General features: G+C 38.5%; 2 protein-coding genes across 4 annotated transcripts; one reads left to right on the top strand and one right to left on the bottom strand.

The window, feature by feature from the left end:
• LOC121903781 (interleukin-6 receptor subunit beta) lies at positions 1 to 15,767 on the top strand. The gene is made up of 15 exons (XM_042421168.1): positions 1 to 560; positions 1,353 to 1,457; positions 3,063 to 3,171; positions 3,273 to 3,406; positions 3,489 to 3,613; positions 5,749 to 5,899; positions 6,078 to 6,160; positions 7,386 to 7,611; positions 8,941 to 9,120; positions 10,096 to 10,194; positions 11,089 to 11,229; positions 11,483 to 11,608; positions 12,947 to 13,031; positions 14,104 to 14,185; positions 15,435 to 15,767. The coding sequence occupies exons 1-15, from the start codon at positions 491 to 493 to the stop codon at positions 15,765 to 15,767; spliced, it is 2,049 nt and encodes a 682-aa protein (XP_042277102.1). The 5' UTR covers positions 1 to 490.
• Positions 9,040 to 27,278, bottom strand: nudt12 (nudix (nucleoside diphosphate linked moiety X)-type motif 12). Of its 3 annotated transcripts, none has more exons than XM_042420374.1 (9): positions 27,016 to 27,278; positions 24,183 to 24,393; positions 22,601 to 22,904; positions 21,854 to 22,133; positions 20,403 to 20,570; positions 19,840 to 19,953; positions 18,518 to 18,717; positions 17,142 to 17,283; positions 9,040 to 9,108 (listed from the first exon to the last, which is right to left on the bottom strand). In XM_042420374.1, exons 1-8 carry the CDS (start codon positions 27,098 to 27,100, stop codon positions 17,173 to 17,175), a joined length of 1,473 nt encoding a protein of 490 aa, XP_042276308.1. In that variant the 5' UTR covers positions 27,101 to 27,278; the 3' UTR covers positions 9,040 to 9,108; positions 17,142 to 17,172. The 3 variants fall into 3 exon arrangements, with proteins under 3 accessions (XP_042276308.1, XP_042276309.1, XP_042276307.1); XM_042420375.1 differs by lacking the exon at positions 9,040 to 9,108 and adding an exon at positions 15,702 to 15,717; XM_042420373.1 differs by lacking the exon at positions 9,040 to 9,108 and having other exon boundaries at positions 16,527 to 17,283.
• Positions 27,279 to 27,657: the final 379 nt, after the last annotated feature.

The raw sequence follows: 27,657 nt of genomic DNA, 5'->3' as shown, positions 1-27,657 counted from the left end.
AATTAGGCTACTTTTATGATTATCAGGTTGGGCTCTAGCCTGTGATTGTCCTACTTTTTGTCAGTGATATCTGGCAAAACTGGTTGTAAACATAAACTGCGTAACTGTAAATTATAGTGTTTTTCTCATCCCAGAGCTGCCGTGTGGCTAAAAAAGTAAATAATGAAAGTTCACCACATTTTAATTGCGCAAGTTTTGTTTGCATAGGAGGCTGTGGACCAGCAGTGGTTTCTTTTCATACACACATCTGACGGGTGTCACTTACAAGCATGGAGCAATTTCCTGACAACAGACTCTGTAGAGGGTTGAGCTGAGTTCATCGACCACTTCCTCATATGCAAATTTAACCCATCAGACATATAAATGACACGTGTTGGTGTTAGTTTGTCTTTAGTTCATTTAAATAAGGGAAATACGTGGCTGCAGAAAGTGGTTTTTGGATGACAGGGAAGAGCTGGCTTTGTTATTTATTTTTGTGTTAGCAGTGAAGATGGATATTTGGTGTCTTAAACAGCTTTCTGCTTGGACAGTTGTGAGCCTCCTCTGTGTCTCCTCTCATAGTGAGTTACCCACAAAGCTTTTCATTAGAAGAGCTGTGTGTTTTGAATTAATTAAGTTATAGGATTTTTTTTTTTTTTTACTCTAGAACAATTAGCTTTCTCAGATATGTAATGCGATAGATCTAGATTTAGTTTAACCATGAAAGAACTGCTTTTCAGAAGGAAAACAACTTTAAATTAAGCTTCTCAACAGAAGATGTAACTTATATTAATGCTGTCTGTCATTGTTATCTGAGTCAAGTCTTTCATTTTGCTTTTCAGCTGTGAATTCTTTACAAATTATCTTTAAATTCAGCAGCAGAGGTTTGATGTTTTTACACGTTTCTCCTCCTGTTTCTACCAAACTAAAGTGTTTTTATGTTCATGCTCAAGTCCAGTTTCCAACCTTTTTCAGCTTTTGTTCCTGTAAAATGAAACAACTTGTGACAGGTTAAATCAGATATGTATCAACTGAGTGATTTTCCTTTCTCTGAATGTTGAATTTGAATTATTTTAGAGGCTTGAAAGAATAAAACGATCCAGTATTTCACAAGAAAATAGAAAAATAATCATAAAACGTCTGGATCTTGATCCTGACACTGAATTAATCCACATTTAAGATGTAATGTAGAAACAGATACGGTGTCTAGATGTCTGCTTTAATTTATAACATGCTCAAGGTCATATATCTTAAAATAAAGGTTTAGATTGTCAAAAACTCATGACGGAGGTTTCTCATGCTGATAAGCAGAATCCACAGATGTATTTCTAGTGTGAATCTTAACTCTAGTTTTCTGTGTGTTTGTGTGTCAGAGGTGACAGTGAAGGAAACTGACTTGAACCTGTGTGAGAAGGATGACAAAGTGTGTGTCACCGACTTCAGAGACTGCAACCCCCGAACGTCTACATCTATACTGAGTGAGTCGACACACTTTGTTGTTCTTATCATTGTCGGTTTTTATCTTGTTTTTCAGTGGCTTCTATCGCTTCAGTTTGTTCAAAAGATAAAGAAACTCTGACCTCAGTTTGACAGTTCAAATATAGTCCTACACATAAATAATGACTTGACGGTAAACTCAGTCGTCTTGTGACAGAACTTAATAAGTTAGTTCAGCTTTATTTATTCAGGAAATCTCATTGAGATCAAGATCTGTGTGTGAGAGAGAGATCTGAAACCAAGTCACATATACACACGATAAGACACACACACTCACTAATTAAAACAATCATAAATGTTATTGATAAAGACATCAGCTAGTAAAACTCTCTAACTTCAAGCTGTGTTGCAGTTTATTCCAGTAGTGAGGTGCAAAGTACTGCACTGAGCTCAATAAGGATGTTGAAGAGGACACATTTGTTTGTTTTTTTGTGTTTTTCTGTTTTGTTTTTGTTTTTTTTACTGTTATTATGTTGGAATATAATGTTCAACATGGTCATAGATGAAAGATTGTGTAAAAATGCTCCCTGAAAGTCAAAAGTCAGGGCTTCAACCTGCTCTGAACGCTTCGTTTGTAAAGTTACTTCCTCCTCGAACTAACATTAGATCATATTATCAGATCTGATTGGAACAGATGGATTAAAGAAGTTTATATTTCGAGTAAAGGAGAAAAAGAAGTGAAATCCTGCTATTATAGTTCGTTTACAAAACCTGAAAGTAAATTGATATTTGCTGTCGTGAGAAATCTTCAGGTCAACCACAACTTCATCATTCAACTCAAAACTTGTAAGAGAAAGACTCAAAACATACACTTGAGGCCGGTAGAGTTCAACCTGAATAGGTTTACTGTTCATAAAGAGCAATACGAAGCAAACCGAGGCCTTGATACCTGCTGCAAAATCATAAAACAATCCCACCTAAGACTCCACCTCGTTTTTTTATAACCATATTCAAAACTATTCTGCCATTATCGCTGAGTTCATTAGTGACCTTGACGCTTTAGTAGCGATCCAAGTATGATTCATCTTAGACACAATGGTGTCTCACACTTCTCTAAAATGTATCAGTTGCACGTGGCTTAGAGATAATAATGTCTCTTCCACTTTTCTCAGAATGAAAATGTGCTTAATGACCTTTTAATCACCTCACACAGAACCAAAATATTATATATTACTGATTAGCCTTCTGATTAACTTCCTTTTTTGATATAAATGCTGTCTTTGCACATTCACTGGCACATCCGTTTGATAAGGGAGAAAGCAGCCTCCACCACACAGCTTTGCCTTTAAAACAGCAGCAGTTCTTCTTCTGTGGATTTTGGCGTTTCGGCTACTTCTGTCTCTTAATCCCAGACTGACTCCGTGATGTTGAGATATCAGAGACCATCTGTTGCATCCTTGTTCTCCTTGTCGATGAAGATAGTTCTTAATGACTCTGGCTGGATGTTTGGACTCGTTGTCCTGCTGCAGAATAACTTTAGGACCAATCAGACGCCTCCATGATTGATTGCATTATGAGGAACAACGTTTTGCACAGTATTGTACATGACACATTATGACACTGTTGCTCTTGTTGTTTCCCTGCAGAGACCCTGAACATGTCTTGTTTCTACCAGATGTCGAACAGATCTGTGACATGTGAGTGGGGTCAGTCTGACGGCGCCACTGAGTCTGACGCCTCTCTGATCTTCAGCAGGTAAACACTCAACACTGTAATTCATGTCTAGCAAACGCCCTCATGTCTTCATCAAGATGATTTCCCTCCTTCTCTTTCTTCTCTGTCTTTTGCATCTTCAGTGACGATAAAGTCATCTCCTGTAAGGGCATCTTCATCCCGGTAGCCAACCTCAAAGTGACAGCCAAAGTGAAAGACTACACGTTGGGGAGAGAGATCTGGTCCCAGCCTCATAATGTGTTTCTGTTCGATATAAGTGAGTGGCTGTCTGACTTGTGAATCACTCCGCTAACCAGACGTTACCGTAATACTCTCGTCTCTTCGCTTCCTCTCCTCAGTGAAACCCTCTCAGCCTGCTTTAACTCTACTCGGCTCCACTGAGGACTCTGTCACCGTGTCTTGGAACGGTTCACGCCGCTGTCGGCTTCGCTACAGAGTCAACAACACTCACACATGGACTCAGGTTACGGAGACACAAAAACTTGTATTTGTTGTTTATACGATATGATACGAGGACACTGTATTGACCTACTGTCATTCCTCCTGTTCATACTGGCCTTTAAATGATACTTACTTACTAAACCTTCCACAGTTTTGCGTAAAAATGTATTTGGAAGTTAATCAGAAGTCGTCCAAATGAGTCAAATCAAGTGGATATATTCCAGAGTTACCTTTTACTAACGTCTCACTGCTACTCAACAGAGAAACACTCCATCCAGGGAAACACAAAGAGGAACATTTTTACTAAACTACAAATACGTTATTCAGCAAAGCACAAATAGTGGGGTTTTTTTGGGGGTTTTTTTACGAATATTTGTTTCATACAAATATTTTTAAAATTATTTGTTTTTGGGAAGAAAAAAACCAAAACATGTGAAATACCAGGGAGCAGGTCAGTTATAGTTGCTATCTCAGCGTCTCTCCTCTGCTCCGCTGTTACGTCTATCAGCAGGTCTCAACGAGGGGAGTCACATCCACCTGCTACATGACGCACATTTCCTTTAATTTTCTAAAATTATAAGCGTAATAAAAACAGGATTTTTAAGCCTCTTTCCACTTTTATTTGAATACAAATACTGGGCTCTCTGCACATCCCTATACTAAACACACTCTAACTGTGGACGATATCCACTTAATTTGACTGATGCGGATGTCTTACGCCTCACATTAGCTTCAGATAAACAAGAGGACTGTGGATTTTGGCCTCCATCACTTCCATTAAAAGCACATTTGAAGGATCTTTTAATATCCAGTATGAACAGGAGGAATGATTACAGCAAGGAAAAACCTCTTTCACTGTTCATATGGACACCTGACTGCTGTTTTAAGACCTGTGCTTTAACTACAATATAACCGTTACACGCTGAACACCAAACCCTCCCCTACTAGCATCGCATGTTTAATTATAACCTCAAGTGAAAACTAAACACCCACACTTACAGTCTTGAGCATCTACGTGTCAGGAGGTAGAAGGCAAGTGTGTCCCACTTCTGAAGACACTTAACCCACTTCTAACAAACTTCTCATAAAATTACTTCGAAGCGACATTCACAGCCAAGTGAACGATTCACCCCGGCATACTGCACCTTACCAGTTCAGCTGTAGGCAGAAATGAGTCAAGCTGGTTTTGTGACTGATAATAATAAACACACATGAAAAAGTTTACAATGTTGGATTCAGCTTGATGAGACTGATAAGAATATTATTGTATATCTGACACAGGCCGTCCATCCAAAGTAGTCAAACAAAGTGGATATCATCCAGAGCAAAAGCCTTTTCAGGACAAATGTCCCTCTTTTGTCACCATTCCTCCACTGTAGTTCAACCGGGAATCACAAAGGGGGAATCTGTGCTAAAAGACTAACGTTGAATGATGTCTACTTGATATGACTCATTTGAAGTTTCATATTAGCTTCAGATAAACTATTTTTGCACATAAGGAGGACTGTGGATTTTGTCCTCCATCAATTCCATTGTAAGTGCATTATGAAGGGATCTTCTAATGGTCAGTATGAACAGGAGGAATAATTACAGCAAGAAAAACATGTTTCAGTGTTCATGTGGGCTCCTGACTGTTGTTTTAAGACAGAATTTATCTTTTAAGACTTCATCCTTCCTCCGGTTTACTTGTTTTGGACCTTGTAGCCTTTGCAAAATAAATAAGGAATAAAAACCACAGGTAAATACTGACAGTAAAGTAGCAGCAGTCCATCTTTTGTCTTCTTTTTTGTGTTTGTTAACAGCAGATTGCGTCCAGTCTTATGTTGCTTTACTGCCTGTTTTTCTAGACTTGCTCACTCACTGTTATGGTGATAACATAACAGATATCTTTCAAAACCAGTTGTAGTGATCAGAGGGTTGTTTGGACGGAGGGAGGACGGCTAAAAGATACATTTACGGAGCAAGTCAGAAGGTTGGAGGGTTGAGAAGAAGGCTGGGAATGAAATAGGACAGAAGGTGTATCTTTAAAATTTGTTTTGCTTAAACATGACTGATGGAAACACAAACCTTTTCTTTTCTTGTTTTTTTTTTTAAAAAACTGTGCTCTTGATTTAGTCTTTCTGCTTGACATTTTTCTCTCTTATCCTGCGTTTACAGGCTCCAGATTTGATCTCTGCACGTCCACAGAACTACACGATCAAAGACCTTCTGCCGTTCACCGTCTACAGAGCCTCTGTGGCCTGCAAGGAGGATTACGGCATCTGGAGCGACTGGAGCTCTGACATCACGGCGAGGACGCTGGAAAGAGGTAACAGTTTACAATCACATAGAGCAAAAAACCCCATGACGAGAAACCTGAAATGATTTAAATACTCTCCCAGCATGCCTGGCACTGCAAGAGACAACTCCATAAACCAGTGACGTTAAATCAGTGTTTTTAACGAGCTGTGATTAACTGAGAGTGTTAACTTGTGTGTCTTCGCCAGCGCCCTCCAGACCTCCGGAGGTGTGTTACAGAGTGGAGAAAACAGACTCTGGTGAACGTCCTCAGCTGCGTCTCATGTGGAAGGTACATTGTATAAAATACTTGGAATAATCATCTAGTTTCTTGTACGATACGATAAGTTATCGTCTTTAAGTGTCAAGTTCTCGCTTGACTTGTTCGTTTTGTTCAATCTCTGGAAAACAGATTTGATCTTTATAACATCCAAAGTGTCCCAGAAAAATCTTTGAGTTGTTGTTCCTTCAGTTAAAATGTGTTAAAATCATAGACTGTATGTAAATGTAAATGTAAATATGGACATAGTTACAGTGACGTCACCCGTTGGTTTCTGAAGAGCGGTTTTGAAACTCAAAGTGAGCCGCTCCGGCCGTCGCCATCTTGGCAGTGCGTGACGCTGCCTAACTCCCAGCCAATCAAAAATGGGCAAAGAGGCGGGCCAAATGGCTGAAACAAGCCACCTAGCGGCTGGCGGACCTGTCACTCAAAGCAGCCATGTCCTTCATTATGCAGAACTTTACAACTTAATAAAATTTAAACAGGTGAGTTATAAAAAAAATTCACCCCCCGTACAGTTGTCATGAAAGGGGAAATTAGCTAGTAAACAATAAACATGTTTATTTCTGCTGTAAAGTTGGACATTTTAACATGGGCGTCTATGGGGATTGACTCGCTTTTAGAGCCTCAAGTGATCATTCAAGGAACTGCAGTTTTTGGCTTCATTTTACAGCCCCGGAGGTTGCTGCTTGGATAAAATAGTCTGTAAGAAGCAAATGTTTATCTTTTAAAGCTGTTGGAGGGAGAACAGCGCCCCCTATCTGTTTTGTGCTGTAAAGCAATAAAAATTTCCCTCCAAATCTGACCCAGTGGCTCGAAGTCAATGTGGCAAACAAGCAAAGAAGCTAATAATATTCTTCCATGTGTGTCCGTGTGATAAAAACAACCTCATCTAAGTTGCTTAGTAAGAGCGAAATTTCATTATGTGTTTGCTCTAAAAGAAAGTGAGACTTTATCAAGAGATACAGATACAGGCGAATACTTCAAACACCTTCCTCCTCATAACCAGAATTTACTCTCATTATAACGAGAAAGTCTACTCATTTAAACACAAGTATCTCATTGTATCCAGTTGTTTTTCTTCTTATTATGAGAAAAATGATTGTTAGAACAATTGTTAGAACTCTCACTATAACGTGATACTTTCTCGTTATAACGTGAACGTTTTCTCTCGTTACGCTATCGCACGAAACAAATGGCGTATAAAATGTCTTTGTGCAAACGTCTCGTCTCTCAGGATCTTGACCTCAGTGAGGCCGGAGGTCGTATCCTTGGATACCAGGTGAGCTACAAGCCGGTGAAGGAGTGGCCTCTTCAGGACAGAACGCTGATTCAAAACGTCACAGAGGTGACGGCGCTCCTAGTGGTGGAGGAGGGGAACTGCAACGTCACGGTTAAAGCCTTCAACGAAGCCGGATACGGACCTGCTACGTGTCTCAAGATCGACACACACAGACAGAACAGTGAGTGGTTATTAAACATACTGATACTAGATCAATGTCATGGTAACAAAGTTTAAATTAATAGTGAAAAACCATCATTAAAGTTATCATATTATTATCACACAGCTGAATGTCTCTGCTCAGTTGCCAATCATGGTTCAACTTTTAAACGTTATGTTATTTATATGTAATAAAGATTTCACTGTAAAGTTTTGCAATATCCTGTGTACGTGTGTGTGTGTGTGTTGTTATCAAGGAAGCTACACAGCAGTGACAAGATGTTCAGATAAAACTGAAGGCCTCTTTAGTTTAATGCTTGTTCCTCGTTTCATGTGTTACGATGTTTAACTGCACAGGAAACAAACTACTGACCTGTGAGGAAAGCAAATCGACTGCAGGACTGCATGGTCATCGCATTTACTGTGTGGCAAATTATTATTGTTTTGGTCAATATTTAAATCTGTTTTTATGTAAACGTAACTCTTATGCAAACGTTATTCAGCTGAGTAACAGACATCTTACAGTATATGATATAGTATATATATGTATCTTACAGTATACTCTGAACTAAACTGGATAAAGTATGAAAACTTTTTTTAAAATTAAGCATTGGGGGGGGTTTACTTTAAAACCATCATCAGGAGCAGGTGGAGGTGGCAGTTTAACCCTTTCATGCATGGTGGATATTTGGAAGCCATCTTGAACCTTTTAAGTTGTAGTACGATGTCCCAACTACCAGGTTTTGAACCCCCAAAGTGTCGTCTACACTTCCATCTGAATAATATTTTTGACTCTCTGTGATTTTGAGATATTGAATCATAAATTCAAAATGGCGGAGGGTGGAGGAAATGCACCGAGTAGCTCAGGAATATCTGTTAAATACTTTTATTCTCAGAGAAAAAAACAGGTAAAATATATATTCTTCAACTAAATAAGATGTTTGAAATACTTTTATCAAGTTTTTAATAATATTTTTCTTGTACATTATATTCTGTGAAAATCTGTCCGCTCCAGTGGACGTCATGCAACAAAGGGTACATTCTGTCTATTAGGCCTCGGTCTTGTTTTTCAAATATCCTCTATATTGTTGTTGTTATCTAATGTTCCTATGTGTGTTCATACCATTTGTTGCCAATATTCACATCTCTGATGTCAGACCTGCTCACAAGCAAGTGAATGCATCACATTTTCAATTACACTTGCTTGTGAGCAGGTCTGAAATCAGAGATGTGAATATTGGAAGCTAATTATATTGGTTTGTTGGCGTTGCTGATTATGTTGATGAGTACAGAGATTAAGTTGTTCAACTATTATTTATTATGACACTAATAATCCTGCTGGTCTCTGCAGCTCTCCCCTCAGTCAGGAACCTCTGGGTCTCCAGTTCTGTGAAAGACCTTCTGGTCCAATGGGAGATCCCCGCCGCCCCGCCTGTCAGTCATTATGATGTTCAGTGGCGCCCAGAGACACGTCCGTCCACCTGCTGCTGGACCAGAGTGGGCGGCTTAAACACCTCCGCTGTCATTAAAGGTACAGAAAAGTCTAAAAAGTATTCAGCAGTGAAGATACTTACTGGTAACACTTGACCTCAAGTCCCCTTATTAAGCATGAATAAACAGGATGTAAACTGCTAATTAATGGATTATCACACATTAAAGCTGCTGTATAAACAAATAACCAATGATGATATAGTAAAAAACATTTGCATTAATATAAAATGTCTTCATGAGAGGTTTTAACTGACGAATACTGTGCATTAATAAAAACTTAAAGCTTGTCCTTTTATCTGCTTATGACTACTTTATAGTGTTAATAAATGCATAATAGTGGACTTTAGTGATACCCCCTTTTATCATTTCTTTGATAAAATAGAAAAACTTTGAACTTATGCATCATTCAGCATGACTGTTACCACATGAAGGAAATAATATCTGCTGACACATGATGTTTCTGCTTCGTGCACACATTGACAGGAAACTAAGTTAAAAAAATATGTTTTTAAAAAAAAAAAGATAAAATCGTCATTTTTGGTGAGAGACTGAGCAAACAAGTCCTGGCAGCAGGTGGACCGGGGAGGTAGTTATTTACACACATCTCATAACTGAAAGTCAGATATATATATATATATTTTTGCACGTCTCATGAAAGAAGCATGTCTGAGTTCCTCTGTAATCTCACACCATCTGCAAACTGTTACATACATATTTACCAAAAGCGAGCACAGCTTTTCTGTACTTCCTTCGTAAGGGCTGCAACACAAACTGTATCATAACGTGATTTTTGTTACAACTGGCTCATGTTTGTCAGAATTGTGTGAAGTTGCTGTGGGAAGTGTTTCACAGTAAAGGCCTTCCTGCAAGAGAGAGAGGTGCACTGTGTTTGCTGAAAAAGCTTTTACTGGGAAAACAGCTGCAGGACGAAACAGACCAATAATAACCCGTCTCACTCACACTCAGTTGATGTCAGTTGATGTGAACAGTGTGCATGCTCTGTGTGTGTTTACAGATGTTGACCCTGATGTTTCCTACATGATCAGTGTGTTCCCTGTCGTCAAGCAGCAGTGCGGATCTCCTCAGTCGCTGGCTGCCAGTCTGCAGCAGGGAGGTAAACATCATCATCAACCCTGCTCTCTACCTCTAAGCAAGGCACTCATTTCTTACTTCTGTCATGTTTTTCTTGCTGTAATCATCCCTCCTGCTCATACCGACCATTAGATTAGATCCCTTCTAACGTCCTCCTTCTGTACAAAAATGTGTTTAAAAGTTTATATGAAGCTAAATGAGTCAAATCAAGTAGATATCTTTCAACGTTTCAGTCTTTTTAGCGCTCAAGTCCCTCTTCTTGTTACTATACTTCCACCGCAGCTAAACAGGGAAACACCACCACATGTTGCGTAACACCACTCGTTGATACATACATGCAAAGGTCAACATGTGAAGTTAGGAAATGAGGGTGTGGTTAAAAAGTATCTAACATCTTTTTTTTTTAAAGGACGATTTCACAATTTTTCAAGTCTGTCTGAAAAACAACAGTCAGGAGCCCGAATGAACTTTGACACACAAATCCTTCATCTGTGGAAAAAATCAAGTAGATATCTTTCAACGTTTCAGTCTTTTTAGTGCCAAAGTCCTTCTTTTTGTTACTATACTTCCACCACAGCTCAACAGGGAAACACAATTGCTAAAAAGACTGTAAATGTGTCAGAAATCCACTTGATACGACCTAACTGCTGTTTTAAGACTGTCCTTTAATATTTACTTACAGCACCTTCACAAAGGATTCACTTTATTTTATCTTTTGGCCCCTAAAACTCACTTTCGGAGATTATCTCACAGCTCACGATGCTTCAGTCACTTCCTGTTTACATAGTTTGTTGCCTCTGACTTTACAGATGTTTCCTTTCAAACCAATTACCACGTTACAAAAGTGTTTACTGACTTACACAGAAAAAACTTCCCCAGTGACGGCTGACAGGATGTGTTTTCACGTTTTTCTCAGCTCTGATGGAGGTGGTCAGACCGAAGGTGGTGGACACGACCAAAACGACAGTAACGGTGGCGTGGGCGTGGCAGAGGAAGACCGCACCAATCAGAGTGAACAGATACGCTTTGATGCTGAGGAAAGACGCAGAGACGCAAAGTACGTTTTTCTTCTCATATGTGTCGCTCCGGCAGTCTTTGGCTTAAAACTGACCTTTATATAACTCATTAATGTCACAGTATAACAGCAATAAATGCATATTATTACTTATCATTGGATTACTTGTCTTATTATATCACTTGTCTTTAAGTTTATCTTCATTTTTTGATTGCCGTCAGCATCTGAATGTGAATGGATTTCGAGTAAATTGGAAATATACGAATGAATACTGATAATATTCCTTCTTTTCCAGCTCTGTTGCTGTGGCCGGACCAGTGGCAGCACACCTTCCTCCACCTGGAACCCAACACTGAATACTCCCTCCACCTGTTGGCTGATAACGTGTCCAGAAACATCATCCCTGTCAGGACACATTTCGGTGAGTTTCTCTGGTTCATCTTCATGAATCTAAAGAACTTGCTTGACTTCACGTTTCTACGTCGTCCGCTGAAGAGTTTTCTTTCGTCTTGGTTCTAATTTAAAAGCAGAATTTCACATCTAAAGTGTTGATTATTAAATAGATGTTCTGTGGACTTCCTTTACATAAACAATGTCACATTCCAGAGATAATTATCTAACTAATTAGAGCAGAGATCGAAGAGATACACTATCATTGTAGTGTAATTTTGAGTAAAAGTACAGTATGTACCATTACATATATGCATGTACAGGATTTGAAGTAAGGAAGTAACAACCTGGGAACTTAAAGGACAAGTTCAGTGTTTCCAGTGTGTCTTAAACCAGCAGTCAGGCGTCCTTATGAACAGTGAAAGAGGTTTTTCCTCGCTGTGATCATTCCTCCTGTTCATACTGGATATTAAAAGATCCTTCAAATGTGCTTTCAATGGAAGTGATGGAGGCGCAAAATCCACAGTGTGTCCACACAGTCATTTAAAAGTCTCTGTGAAGCTTCTATGAGGCTTCAGCAGTCTGAGTTAGTCATATCAAGTGGATATCTGACACATTTACAGTCTTTTTAGCATCAAATTCCCTCTTTGTGTTTCCTCGGACAGTGTTTCCCTGTTGAGCTGCAGGTGGAAGTATAGTAACAAAAAGAGGAACTTTGGCACTAAAAAGACTGAAACGTTGAAAGATATCTACTTGATTTGACTCATTTGGACGCTGAAGCTTCATATTAGCTTCAGATAAACTTTTAAATACATTTTTTGCACAGAAGGAGGACTGTGGATTTTACATTGTAAGGTCATTATGAAGGGATTTTCTAATGGTCGGTATGAACAAGAGGAATGATTACAGCAAGAAAAACATGTTTAAAGTTCATTTGAGCTCCAGACCCTTGCATGTATGTATCAATACATGGTGTACCGGTACATTGTTGGTACAAAAATACCACTGTAAATTATGCAGAATTATGTTGGATGCTGCTTTACCAAATATCCTCTAATATTAAGGTAATAAAACTGTTCTGTCATTTTACTTTTTGGCCAGAAAATTGTGCTTTTCATTCTCCATAACTGTTAATTTGTCACTTGTGTTTGTCGTAAAACATAAACAAAGCCAAGAAAACAAATTTCAAAGGTGGAAATCTCATTAAATGATGATTCAGTCACTATTATGTGTGTCTGTGTCATTATACAAGAAAACCAGAACTATCACACCTTCACCTTCCCTTGTTTACTGTGTTATATAGAGCGTGATGTCAGATTTATTTTATTTTGAAACAACAAAGTTATAATAATATGTTTTTCCTCTCCAGATGAGATTCCAGTGGTGGCTGCAGTCACTCCTCTGCTGCTGCTGGCTGTTACTGTGCTCATCATCTCCATCCTGTCCAGGACTGTGTGAGTGTTTATGAGTCTATGCACGTTCTTCACATCAGTATCTCTGTCATTTCATCTGTAGTCTGAACAGTTTATGGAAGATTAAAGACGCTGCAATGTTGAAAAGATTATCAAACTTTGCTCCAGGCGTCGAAATACACTCACCAGCATCAGACTGGTTCATTTTATGGATCTTTTAGTTGCAAACAAAATGTTAATCATTGTTCTTGAACTATACTTACTGTAGACGTAACTTTAAGATGAAAATTCATAAAAGTGATGTTTAGGTATTAAAACTGTATTAAAGCTGCGTATAACAGCTGTAGTATCTCATATTTTAGACTACAAGCCAAATAAGGAGCAAAAGGGCCTGATTCACCGTACATCAATCACAGCAACTAATCAAAGCCTAAAGCTGCAGTGTTCGTTCCGTACAGGAGTTAAAGGCTGTTCCTGGTTTTCTGTTGTTTACATCCTGTTCTGATGTCGGATGCTAAACGTGGTCAAAGTTCCAAAACTTGAGGTGAACAAATGTAGAAATGCTGCCTGCAAGACAAAACCTGTTTTTTTCTACCTTGCCGACAAGCTGATGTCAGCTCATCGCACATGCCCTAAATGGCCGTCTGGTCCTTGGTTGCTAAGGTTGTTGCTAAGGTTTTTCCATGTGTTGTCCTCTCTCATATTTTGGATAGTTGACATTTGGAGTAAAGACGGAGAAAAAGAAGTGAAATCCTGCTACTATAGTTTGTTTTGCGTAGCCTCCGGAGCCGGAGGAAGCTTCCTGAAGCTGACCAATCAGAACAGAGTGGGCTCATCAGGAGGCGGGGCCTTAAAGAGACAGGAGCTAAAACGGCCTGTTTCAGAGAGAGGCTGAACTGAGGGGCTGCATAAAGGACCAGTATGAGATAAATAAGGAGTTTTTAACTGGAAATCATGCAAAGATATTCCAGTAGAGCCCCAGATTAAAACTATAAACCTAGAAATGTGCATGATATCTTTAATCAGATCAAGGGGAAGAATATGCCCTTTGAAAAAAGTGAATTTCTTGATCCAGTTGTCAAATTCTAAATACTGTCAATAATGTCACCTACAGGTACAAGTCATACTTCTTCCCACGGATCTCCAGCCCTCGGGGCAGCACCACAGGCCAGTGGCTGATGTACCAACATCACGAGGTAATCCGTGTCTCACCTCAGTCTAAATGTGTCACAGAAAACATCCATTTGTTTCATATTCAGAACTCAAGACCAACAATTCTGTGTAGTTTTCCTTCTTTATGAATCTTCTAGAAATGAGTCTCAGTATCTTGAAACAAGAGAGAATCAGCCTGAACACTGCTAGAATAAAAAAGTTTAGAGTTTGTTCCTAGAAAATTCTCAGATATGTTAATTCATGTTCAGTATAAATTGAAATAATCCAATCTAATTGGCAGATAGATTAAATGTCTCGTGTTTTTGTTGTGTTTAGTTTTTGCAGTGTATATAAGCTTGTTGTCATAAAATGTCTGTATAGTCAAGTATTGCAGTAAAAGTACATAAGTATTATGAGCTTGATGTAGTTAAAGTATTGCAGTAAAAGTACATAAGTATTATGAGCTTGATGTAGTTAAAGTATTGCAGTAAAAGTAGTGGTTTGGTCCCTCTGACTGATATATTATTATATATGACATCATTAGATTATTAATAGTGAAGCATCAGTGTTAGAGCAGCATGTTACTGTTGTAGCTGCTGGAGGTGGAGCTAGTTTACACTACTTTATATACAGTTAGCTAGTTTAGTCCAGTGGTTCTCAACCTAGGGGTCGGGCCCCTCCAAAGGGTCAGCAGATAAATCTGAGGGGTTGTGAGATGATTAATGGGAGAGGAAAGAAGAAAAAACAAAGTTCTGATACACAAATCTGTTTTCAGTTTTTGGACTTTGTCTCTAATCTTTGATTTTTGCTGAAATATTGGATCATTTGAACATTTATTGAAATGAAAGCATGTGAGAAGTTTAGAGGGAAAAATCACTATTTGGTGGAGCTGTTAACAACTCATAGACATGTGAAATGTGACCCCGACTACACACTGCTTTTTGTAAGATGTCAAAAGACAAAAAGGTTGGAAACCACTGGTTTCATCTTTAACAATGTGTTGTATTTTAAAAGCTTGTTATATTATCCATTGTGTCAAATCTTCATCTGAAAAGTAAATAAAGCTGTCAAATAAATGTAGTAGAGTAGAAAGTACAATATTTCCCTCTGAAATGTAGAAAGTAGCATCACATGGAAATACTCAAGTAAAGTACAAGTACCTCAACATTGTACTTAAGTACAGTACTTATTTACTTTCAGTACTAACGATGGAAACACCAGTAGAGCTGCAGTTTAATCAGCCTGAACTTTCTTTAATCAACTAATCTTGTGTTCATTTCTTCCCTCCGACAGAGAACTAGAGAGAGAAGCATCCTGGATATCGAGGACTTCCAGGTGACGGATGGACTCAGAGTGAAAAGCGTCATCATGGTGGGACCGAACTCGCAGCCCTCCATGGAAGAGGACCTGCATGAAGACACGCCGGTGCTGTCGCTCAGTCACCTCATCATCAAGCTGGACTTGGACTACGTTTCTGACAGTCAACCAGACACGGAGCAGCAGCCGGATTCTCTGCAGTCCTTTCATCCCAACTACACCGTGAAGGGCTGTTACCCTGACGACACAGTCTTCACGTCTGAGGAGAACCGAGAGGCCAACTATCAGACGCACGGAGTCAACGGCTAATCTCCTCAGAAAGAGGAAGAGAGCAGGCAGGTTTCACATCAGGAGGGAACTGCTGTAAACTCATGAAGTCATGGCTAACGCAGACGGTTGTTTTTATCAAGACGACCTGTGAGGCCCAGTGTGTGGTAAACTCTTCCTGATGTTGAAACGGAGAATGGACGGACTCTTATCTGATCTGTGAGTCAGATGCAAACAGTTGCTTTTTCTGCAAAAAAAACACTGCCGATGGAGACGCAACCAACGGCGTCGGTGCTTCATGCTCGGTCAGCGGCGAAGACAGAAGACTTCCAGTTCAATCAATCAATCAATCATCCGTTCAGTACGTCACAAATTACCGCACGGATTTCTCCTTTATTGGGGAAACTGGTTTCAGTGCAACGATCAGTCGATTAGGTGCCAACTATTGAATTAAGACGTTTTTCTCTGATTCCAGCTTCTCAAAGATGAATATTTCCTGTTTTCTTTAGTCCTCTATGACAGTTAACAGAATATATTTGGGTTGAGGAAGTCGTCTTGGCTCCGGAAAACATTTTCTGAAAGTTTATAGACCAAACAACAGATTAATCTATAATGAAACTAATCGTTACAATCAGTTTATCATCTCAGCAATGTGAATACCAGGCGGAGGAGTGTGAGATTGCCAAGTGTGTTGAAGTGTGATATCGATGGTTAAGCTGCAGTATCTTGTCAAGATTAGAAAACTGTTTAATATCACTGTGTAACTTTTCTGAAGGTGCTTGAAAATTGAAAAATTCAGACTTTTATTAAAAGTAAAGTTTATTTTTTTAAATATGACTTTAAATCATGCTTTAAAATGTAAATGTTGCTTTTGTTACACTGTAAGTATCGGTGCTGTTGACATTGTTTACTGTGAAAACGTAGCTGTGGGTTGGTCCACACGGCTCATACGACTGTTTGTGAAATAAATAAATTGGCGCTATTACACATGAGTGATACAAGCTTCCTGTTTTCGTCCGGTATTTATTACCCAACAGTGCACAATTTCACTATTTCCTCCTTGTCAAATCATCAAACTGCAAGTTCTCAAATAGGAAATCAGAGCTGAGATCCAAATTGAGCATCTAGTGTTTATCACATTTCCTCACTTTGTGCACTTTGTCTTCTCCTTTAACGTTAGCTACTACAAAAGTCGGGTTATTCCTCACACGAGCAGAGCTTTTTATATGACCGGGAGTCATTTATCAGTAAATACAAACCAAATCAAAGCGCTGTGTCGAGAAGCGTCCTCCGTCGTATCCGGCGACGTCATTGACTGGCAGCTGGTTTGTGGTAATTAAGCAGCAACCGTTCGGACAGCTGCTGGTTGTTTTTTTTTTTTTTTTTTTAGACTCATCTGACAGTTTGCAGGTTTACCTCAACTGGCTGGGAGGTCGCAGGCTAAAGGTCAGAGGTTAGAGTTCATGCCGATCCAGTGTCGGATCAGCTGGTGGGCGATGGTCTGTCTGGGAGGGACGGTGAAGGTCGGACGGGATCCTCTGAACAGCGAGTCGATCACCTGCAGGAGAGAGAAGGTTTAATTTACAGAGTAAATGTCTGTCAGTACGACGTGTTTAAAGGCTTTAAGATTCATTTTATGATTAAATCACTCAGATAATCATCACATCAAGACAAAAAAAAGACATTTTTATCCAGAATATTTATCTATTGTCAGTTTTTACAATTTTGCCAGAGAAGCATTTTTTTAAAATTTATTTACAGGTGTTATAACTGAAGTAATTGTAATTTTCTATTTAATATTCACAAAATAATAACATTTAACAATAGATTAATGTCATTACATTACAGTATTACATTTTCAACACATGAATTATAATTATTACTGGTAGTAGATGTAGTGGTATAGATCCTTTAAATGTAATTAGTAGTGTAAAATAACTAAATACATTTACTCAAGTACAATTTTGAAGTATTTGTACTTTACTTGAGTATTTCCATTTGATGCTACTTTATACTTCCACTCCACTACATTTACAGCTTTAACTACTTTACAAATTATTAATACAAAATACAATCAACTAAACAAATTCTGATGTTATATTATAGATTAAGGAAACTATAGCCGCAGTATATAAAGTACTAACAATGAGCTGCAACCTTAAAGTGATGTTTACACATTAATGCACCCACAGTTATAATCTAATAATATAATATATATGATTCTGAAATGGGCAACTCTGTATAATTTGTACTTTTGGTACTTTGAGTATATTTTCATGTTAATACTTTACTAATATATAATATTATATAATATTTTACTTAAGTAAAATTTTGACTTTTCTACACTGTGGTATTTACTACTTCTCCCGACACTGAATGTATTCATACTAATTTAACAAATTTATTAAACTGCTAATTATTGAGACTGTTTATTAATTTATTATTTTTGTTTTCTTTTGTTTTATATTTTACACTTTTGTATTTTATTGTGCTATGGACCCTCCATGAGTTGTGCCCTTAATAAAATTTGAATTGAATTGAAATATTAATGTTATTCTAATTATACAATTATTATTATTATTAAGAACAAACTAACAATCTTCTTGACAACTGAGCAAACTTAATTTGCTGATGAAAACTATCTCTCCATCTATTTCTTTATTATTATATCATTATTCTAGTTGTTGTCATCAGTGGTTATGTTGATACTATTATTATTATTATTATTATTATTGCTGTTATTAGTGGTAGTTGTACTAGTAGAAGTAGTATTCAATTTGACATGTTTGTACCTGTTGCCGCGGGAACCACCGAGCCTCCTCGATCTCGTTCTCGTCCACCCTGATGTCGGTCGAGATGGCGACGGCGAGGCAGCCGATCATGAGGTTGGAGGGCATCGGCCATGGCTGACAGGAGACGTACTGAACCGGTCCGACCTTTATGCCGCTTTCCTCCTCCGTCTCCCGCCTCACCGCCTCCTCGATCGTCTCCCCTGCAGGAACACGAGGGGGGGGGCGGCGGCCATGTTTGTATGACTCCATGTATACATGACAGTGCATGCTGTCATTTTAGGTCAAAGACTAAATATAAGTATAATATAAGTAAATACTAGTGAAATGTTTGTGTGTGTGTTTTGTTAGGACTAATTACTAGAGTTTTAGACTTTTAAAGGGCTGCTTGAGGCTTTTTTGTAGGTTTTAGGTTCAAGTTTAGAATAAATTTAGGATCAGGGATAGTTGAGGGATAACTTGTAGTGTTTCCCACATTGTTTGCAGACTCTGCAGTTGAAAGATCCCGTCCAGACGTGTTTTAAGACGTGTGAAAATACTCTGCTTTGACTAATAATTGTATGATGTGGTTTTTCTGCAAAGAAAAGTTAAATCACCTTGTTAAGAACACTTAAGATAACTATGAATATAATAAAGTTTATATGCACTGGAGGCTTCACGTTTCCCCATCACACGTGTGTAAGTTACATACTGGACCATGATTGGCTCCAAACTAGTTGTGATGTCACAAATCCTGCTCGTAGGTTCACTATTAAACTCAGATTTAAGGTGAGAACAAAGAAACTTTCTACTTTTAGCAGATTCATCTGGAAACACAGAGGATATACGTGAGATCACACATCCGTGCATCGTAGTGGTTGTAAAGAAACTCTGAAGTAGCAGATAACAGCTTGTGTGTTGTGGGGCGTAAAGGAATGTTACGTGTCTGCAGACAGAATGTAAAACATATTTTAGAGGTTGTTCGATAGCATAAAAAGTCAAAGGAGCAACAGAACCGGATGCTGATTGGCTCGAGGAGAGGTGAACTGACTTGTTAAACTTGAGTAAAGTATTCATTCTTATCCCCCGTACAGAGACAAGAGGAAAAAGAAGAGAGACCGGAGGGTTTCTGGTGAGTTCTGACTATCTGACAGCTGCTATATTAGCTGTTTGGGGCAAATAAACACAAACAGTCAAGTGGTCAAATTCTCACAAATGACACCAGATGAAAATTTGCTTCACTAGTCTGAACACACAAAGCGTAAAGCCTTTCAAGAATGAGCGAGTGTCAATAAGGGACCTACAAACATTGTGTGTGTGTGTGTGTGTGTGTGTGTGTGTGTTACCAGGCTCTATGAATCCAGCCAGACAGGAGAACATGCCGACTGGAAAGACCTTCTTCCTACCCAGTAAACACTGGTTTCCATCTGGATGAATCACCAGCATGATGACCACTGGATCTGAAAATACACACAGCATGAAAAAGCTGCATTTAGACACATGGAGATGAGATCATTTTATTAATTATTTTATTAAGTCTAAGGCTGCACCTGATGATTATTTTCATGATTAACTGATCAAGTTCCCAGAGTCCCATTTTCACAGACTAAGAAAACCAGCAAATATTCACATCTGAGAGGCTGGAAACACAGAAATTTAAGTATTTTTGCTTTAAAAAAAAGAATAAAATAATAAACTAGTTATCAAAACTGCTATCAGCTTCCTGCCTGCAGTCACAACAAGACCCGCCAAGCAGAAACGTTTCATTTTACACCACTCCCATGACAAAATGAAATATAGAAAAACCACATATGAATTCAAACTCTGATCTCATTGGCTGCTATGAACTTGCATGCATTCACGAGTGAAACGTGTGAACCATCATCAAGATAAAGATGCACAGTCGTACCGACTCGTGGGTAGCAGGTGTTGTGAACTCCCTTCAGACTCCTGCAGTTGGCGTTCAGGCAGCTCCTCTTGTATCCGCCCTCCTCCAGCTTGGTGCTGCCGCCGCATGTCGGACAGAAGCTGTAGCGGCTGTGCCAGGCCAACACCGACCGAGCCTGAGCCACCACTCCTGATGCACCGAGAGACAGAAAAACATATTACTCTGCTGATTTAATTTAGCATGTTTGGCTGTAACGGGAGCGAGTGCACAGTGAACTCCGCAGTCACACATTTCTCCGCGTCGGTTAGGCTAACCCATTGTTGCTAACTTTGGAGCTAACCCCCTTCACTTTTCCAGCACTTGAGGAAACAACAGACTTGACTTTTTAGCATTTATTAACTGTTACACATCGGAGTCTGTACTTTACATTTACTGCCAGACTGACAACTTACTGCTAACCTTTTCCTCTGCTCCGCTCGTATCCACCGTTACTTTACAGCCGCTCACTCTTTCCCGCTCGTTACGCAAACGTACTACGCAATGCCGTATTCCTTAACGGAGTTACGCTACCAATAGTTTCCCAGGCAACGACACAGAGGTTGACTCACGTACCGGAACAGCGCTGCACAGACACTCCCAAACACTATTGATTTCCGAATCAATGGATATTTGGCGTTATTTTTGACATTAAAAAATATTTTTTTGGCCTGGCGGGAGTTCTTGTTGTTATAATTATAGGAGAAACACTGATTCAGTAAACGTTCAGTACATTCAGTAAACGTTGAGTACAGTTAGACTCAGCAGTCTCCATTAGGTTGGGCGAGTTCAAAGTTGTGAAAACAGCGGGGGGGTTTTGAATACTCAGATCTTCCTCTGCAGGCTTACTTGAGATCCATCAGGTACCCAAAAGAAAACTGGAGATGCAGCTTTCCTCAATTACGCTTCCAAACTGTGGAACGCCTTACCTAAAGATGCTTTAAACGACACTTCAAAACATATCTTTTTACCCTAGCCTTTCTACATATTTAAGGAAATTTTATTCTTTTTCATGAATGATTATGTCTTTTACTTAAGATTTTTTGATGTGTTTCCTCTCTTTTAATGTAATCTCTCATCTTTCTTGTTTGCCTCCTTTTATTCTACACATGTAGTCCTGTTAAATGTTCTGAATTATTTTTGTTTTTTTGCTTTTATCACTTGTTTTTTTATCTTTTCAATGTGAAGCACTTTGAGCTGCATTTTGTATGAAAGGTGCTATACAAATAAAGATTATTTTTATTATTATTATGATTATTATTACTGTTATATTTGGATTGATTGGTTTGTAGCTCCAAATGGGTCGGTGGACGAGTCTAAGACACTGTTTTGGAATGACGACCAAAGATTTCATAAAGTTTCTCTCACAGTTTGGTTCGTATAAATGACAGCAAAAGAACAAAATAAAGTAAAAAAAAATACTGCATCTTCCTCACCGGCCTCTTCCTCGCTGAGTTTCAGCAGGTCTCTGTTGGGTGTCTTTGGGAAGGAGCAGTTCTTCTCTCTACAGCGTTTAAGAAGTTCAGCTGCGTCTTCGTCTGTGTTGATGGCGAACCAAGCAGCAGGCTCCCAGATGCCTCCGTCAGTCTGCAGCGAAGAGGAGGAAGAGGAGGGCTTTTTCCTCTTCTCTACTCCGATGAAGATGAGCACAGTGTGCGGTTTCTGGAGAAGGTCTTTAACATCCTCATATCTGAACCGACACAGCCTGGTCTCCTCCTGTTAGAATCAGAACCTGAATATCCGCATCACTTGAACTACTTACTGGTTGCAGCTTTACTTTCCTTTTCAATTAGGAAGTGACTTTAAAAAATAAAAAATAACAAGCAACATACTCAGGAAAAGTCTAAATGTTACTGTTACAGTGATTCAATGTTTCATCATCTATCTGTGTGGGTGATCCATCATATCAACTATCAATTTATAATTGTGTCCATAGATCATAGAATAAAGAAAGTCTTCACATCCTCCTCTGTGCATCTTTGTAGTTATTTTAACCCATAGTTAGATTAGTCTCACCAGCCTGAAGCATCAGTACAGTTGCTATGGTTACCTACATTTCAAAATACTTTGAAAACTACTTTAAGATGACCCCTTGCTGTTCTTGTGTGTCCTGTGATCAGTACAGCAGATCGTTCAAAACAGATCATTTCCAAAAAACTGGCGATCGTTCAACAGTAACGTACCCCCGCGCTGCCTTCCTCCTGCAAGCTGCTGACCATGGGACTGAGGTTGGAGAACAGGATGTAGACCGTGTCCGGGTCGTTCTGTTTGGCCTCCAACCAGCCTGTATCCGTCCTCTTCCCGCTCAGCCGGTCCAGCGTCTCCCTGCTGAAGTAGTTCTCCTGCTGGCTGAGGTCGGAGCCCGGCAGGATGCGCCGGCAGCCGTCGTCCGTCCGACTCAGCAGGTTGGAGACGTGTCTGTGGCCCCAGAACTTGGCGATATCGTAGGCAGTCTGTGACGAGCTGTTCACTGAGAACTTGTCACAGCTTGAAGGAGAAAGAAGGGGAAGCAATGAGTTCATCTAATGTAGGTTTAGGTATAATAAAATACAAATACTGAATTACATTGATTGTGATGTACAGTTTGAAAAAAACAAAACAAAACAATACAATACAATTACCTAAAAATGGGTACAGCTCTGGTTTGCTTTTAGCCAGCACTTAACCTTTGTTGTAAAAGATTTTATATCTGAAATTAATTTGATTTTTAGTTGGTAACGTGTTGACAGTCTTGTATGGAGAAGGCTCAAAATTTAGATCTACAATATGATATTTTACAGTTGCCGTTCACCGTGCTGCTAGTCACTCTGGTACTGTCTTGTCTTTGGATATATCTAGAAAGAGACTCGGGGGGGCTAAACTATTGATACATTTGAAAACTAATTTAAGAAAACAAAAAATGAGTTAAGCTCTCAAAACTAAGTAGATTGTATTTTTTCAGTATGTGACAGTGTAGTGATGCCACTGAACAGGCTTTTTGTCCATTATTTTTAGTGCCTGATTGTTTATATATTAACACAGCAAATAACATAATAAAAAAGTCATTAAACAAAGGATTCTGTATTTTTAACACACTAATCCTAAAACTATATTTTGTTTTACTGGTAGAGAAGTGAGACTGAGATAAGTAAACACAAACTGCAACAATAAATACAAATAAAATAAAGCATGAATGACTAAAATATAGTTTTAGTCATTAATTTATGTCTAAGTGTAACATCTTTATATTTGAATAATAACATTACACAGTAACCTGTAGGCTGCATAGTTTTTGAGCCCTGAGATGTGTTTTTGGAGGTTTTGGCTAACAGACAACCAGAGTAAAGAGCTGAAAGAAGAAACGTCTGCTCTGCATTTTTACATGTGATGTTACAAACACATCTGTACCTCATGATGCGTTCAGGTGATGAAGAAGTTGGTAGAATGTAAGTAAATCTTGTTTCTAATAACTTGAAGCCCGAGATGTTTATTTCTTTGGCTGTTTCTGTTCACTTGTGTTTGTGTTTTTAGTACATAAAGCTATACTGTTTACAATAAAACTGAACAAATGACTAGGTGTAATATATTAGGAGCTGCTTATAAGAATTACCACCATTTCTAGACGTTTAGCCTCTTTTAGCTCATAGTTTTGGATTTACAAAAAGTCTACATGGTCAATAAATGTCGGGGCTGTTTTTCTGTCCCTCTAGTGTCCAAACAATATTAATAAAGGTTTAAAGATGGATTTAAAAGTTTTGTATTCAGCCATATTGTCAGAGTTTGTACCCGTGTGACAGCAGCGCCTCGGCTACATGATAGTGTCCGTTGCGAGCGGCGAGCATCAGCGCCGTCCAGCCGCTGTATCCCGTCTGGTTGATGAGCGAGGGGACGCCGGACAGCAGCGTGGACACCTGGCTCAGATCTCCTCTGGCCGCAGCGTCCAGGAACTTCTCCAACATCTCCTCCTTCGCGCTCATCTGGAGGCTCGTCATTCTGTCTGTAATCGACCTCAGGTTAATGTGTGATCAGGAGAACAGACGTGGGGACGGATATCATGAGGAGAAGTATAATCATGTGATAAAACTATTTGAATAAAAAGTTTGTATGTATCAGCAACTATTTTGATAACTGATCATTTTAAGTCATAAATACCAAAGATTCCCTGATGCTCAGTTGTATTTTCTGCTTTTCTTTGTTTTATATGATTGTAAATTGAATATCTTTGGGTTTTGTACTGTTTGTTGGACAAAACAAGACATTTAAAGACTTTAAAAGACAATTTTCTGACACTTCATAGAGTAAACCACAGGAAAGAAGATAATCTGCAGATTAATTGGTACTGAAAATAATCGTCTTTTGTCTTCCTTTGGCGCCATCTGGTGGTCGTATCAAGAAAGACTGTGGTAGACTATGCAGACAGATTTATTAGAGTTCATATAATGTGACGATTTTTTATTTGAAAAACTCAAATTTGTTCTCAGCTTTACCCGCACAAAATTTATACGATCATGAAACCTACAATTAAACATTTTTAATCTGGAAGAATTCCTTGAAAGCATTCATTTCAAGTTTAAAGTTGCTGATATTCCATATTTTTCATATTGTCAACAAATTAAGAGACCAAAACCAGAAATATGTTAGTTTGTCTCTCATAAAGATCTTTAAAAACAGTTCACAAATACATGGTTGCATTTTGTTTTCATGTGTTTTTAATAGTTTTTGGGCAACAACAAAGCTCTGTGGCACAGAGGAATACGATCTATCAGGCTTTGGATACAAACACATTACTTATTTATTTTGCTTGGGTCTTTTCATGGGATTTACTGGCAAAAAGAAAAAATATATATAATATCATCAGACCTCTTATAACAGTGTGTCAGCAGGGTGAAATCTAATCACCATGCTCCCATTTATTACTATGATTTTTATTAAAATATGTGTCAATGTGTCCAATTAGTCACGTTTGTTTAATGAAAAATTTAAAGGGCAGGTTCACAGTTTTTCCAGTGTGTCTTAAAACAACAGTCAGGTGTTCATATGAACAGTGAAAGAGGTTTTCCTCGCTGTAATCATTCCTCCTGTTCATACTGGATATTAAAAGATCCTTCAAATGTGCTTTCAATGGAAGTGATGGAGGCCAAAATCCACAGTGTGTCCACACAGTCATTTAAAAGTCTCTGTGAAGCTTCTATTCAGCTTCATCAGTCTGAGTTAGTCATATCAAGTGGATATCTGACACATTTACAGTCTTTTTAGCATCAAATTCCCTCTTTGTGTGTCCTCGGACAGTGTTTCCTTGTTGAGCTGTGGTGGAAGTATAGTAACAAAAAGAGGGACTTTGGCACTAAAAAGACTGTAACGTTGAAAGATATCTACTTGATTTGACTCATTTGGACGCTGAAGCTTCATATTAGCTTCAGATAAACTTTGAAATACATTTTAACACAGAAAGAGGACTGTGGAGATTGTGTAGATTATTTCATTGTTGTTAAATTAGGGTGGTGTGGTGTTTGTTTCTAATATTGTGAGGGGTTTTTTATTTCTATGAATTAATTTAGGAATATAATTTATAGATGAAACTGTTTCTTTTAGGACTGTATCCAACAGCAAATGTTCTCTTTAGAAAGTGAGGAACAACAGTATGAGAGAAACTTACATTAATACTAATTTGGCAAAAATGACTCATATATGAAAATGTCTCCTCTGTGTTGCACTACTAGCTAGAGATTTAACTGTAGATTTGCTATCTACTGATAGCTGATTTCTAAAAAATAATTAAGTTTTGATGTAAACTATGAAAGTGAAAAGTTCAGCTTTCTTCAGGAACCAAATGTTTTTGCTAGAGGGCCAGATTTGGCCCACGGGCCGCTATTTGCCTACCACTGACTTCCATTGTAAGTGCATTATGAAGGGATCTTCTAATGGTCAGTATGAACAGGAGGAATGATTACAGCAAGAAAAACACGTTTCACCGTTCATCTGAGCTCCTGACTGTTGTTTAAAGACAGGATTGAGAAATGTTGAACTTGTCCTTTAAACTAAAACAGCGTTAAATGAACTTTTCTTCTTCTTCGCTCTCATTGGTACAAACAGCTGTCAATCAATCTTGAGACCTGCCTGTTAAATAACGCTGTTACAAAACGCACCTTAACGTACACGAAACACCATGAATTACACGTGTAGCAAAGGTAAGTCATACTTCTGTAATGATATACTGAGTCCCAAAGCTTTCAATAGTGAGTAATGACGATGATTTATTCTCTTTTGGGCGTTTCTTATATCAATATCACGCCTGTAAATGAAGATAAAGTATCTTGACTGTTACATTCATACATACTAGCTTGTATCTATCTGTAACTGAAGGATTACGGTGTTATATTTCTCCAACAGTCAAAGCAAGAAATAAAACTGACATCAGTTTATCTGTTAACAGTAAACCGATGTGGTTTGACATGTTAAATAAGTTTTGAAGTCTTCTGAAGCTCTCTAGTTACTGTTGTGTAAATGACAGCACGAATATGAGTTAGCTTAACTTAAGCTAACTATAACCGCTTATTCATAACTGCCATCAATACAGATTATTAAAGCCACAGTTTCGGGGTAATTATTAAAGTCCTACCTTGTCTGTAGCTCCGTGGTGTTTTTCCTTTTCTGTCCTTCAAGCAGTTTCTCTGTTGTGTCGGAGAAAAGGTGACGTGCTGCATTCAAGAGCAGCTACTGACGCTGAGCAGCACTGTGCGGCTTTCAAGTGCTCCTTAAAGCGTCTGTATTTTGGAGTTTCGCCACCAAGATAACAAATACAAATATTTGCTTGCTTTTCTCATTTGAACGAGATACTTTTCATGTTTTAACAACATATTTTTCATGTTCGTGCTCTTTTCTTTGTCTTCTACCTATTGCACTTTCCTTTCTACTTTATGTTTGCTATTGTATCATAACAGTGGTGGAAGAAGTAGGCTATTCAGATCCTTTACTTGAGTAAAATACAGCAATGTAAAAATATAAGTAAAAGTCCTGCATGAAAAATCCTACTACAGTAAAAGTACATAAGTATTATGAGCTTGATGTAGTTAAAGTATTGCAGTAAAAGTACATAAGTATTATGAGCTTGATGTAGTTAAAGTATTGCAGTAAAAGTACATAAGTATTATGAGCTTGATGTAGTTAAAGTATTGCAGTAAAAGTACATAAGTATTATGAGCTTGATGTAGTTAAAGTATTGCAGTAAAAGTACATAAGTATTATGAGCTTGATGTAGTTA

This window comes from Thunnus maccoyii, chromosome 9, assembly GCF_910596095.1.
Source record: "Thunnus maccoyii chromosome 9, fThuMac1.1, whole genome shotgun sequence".
Classification (NCBI taxonomy): Eukaryota; Metazoa; Chordata; class Actinopteri; order Scombriformes; family Scombridae; genus Thunnus; species Thunnus maccoyii.
Note: the sequence above shows the minus strand (reverse complement) of the source record. Positions and strands in the feature narration are given on the sequence as shown.

Coding starts and splice junctions, on each gene's coding strand:
- LOC121903781 (XM_042421168.1), top strand. CDS start 491: ATGGATATTTGGTGTCTTAAACAGCTTTCTGCTTGGACAGTTGTGAGC. Junction 3,172..3,272: donor GCCTCTCTGATCTTCAGCAG/GTAAACACTCAA, acceptor TTGCATCTTCAG/TGACGATAAAGTCATCTCCT. Junction 10,195..11,088: donor TGCCAGTCTGCAGCAGGGAG/GTAAACATCATC, acceptor CGTTTTTCTCAG/CTCTGATGGAGGTGGTCAGA.
- nudt12 (XM_042420374.1), bottom strand. CDS start 27,100: ATGCAGCACGTCACCTTTTCTCCGACACAACAGAGAAACTGCTTGAAG. Junction 22,134..22,600: donor AGGAGGAAGGCAGCGCGGGG/GTACGTTACTGT, acceptor TGATTCTAACAG/GAGGAGACCAGGCTGTGTCG. Junction 20,571..21,853: donor ACTCAGCGAGGAAGAGGCCG/GTGAGGAAGATG, acceptor TCGGTGCATCAG/GAGTGGTGGCTCAGGCTCGG.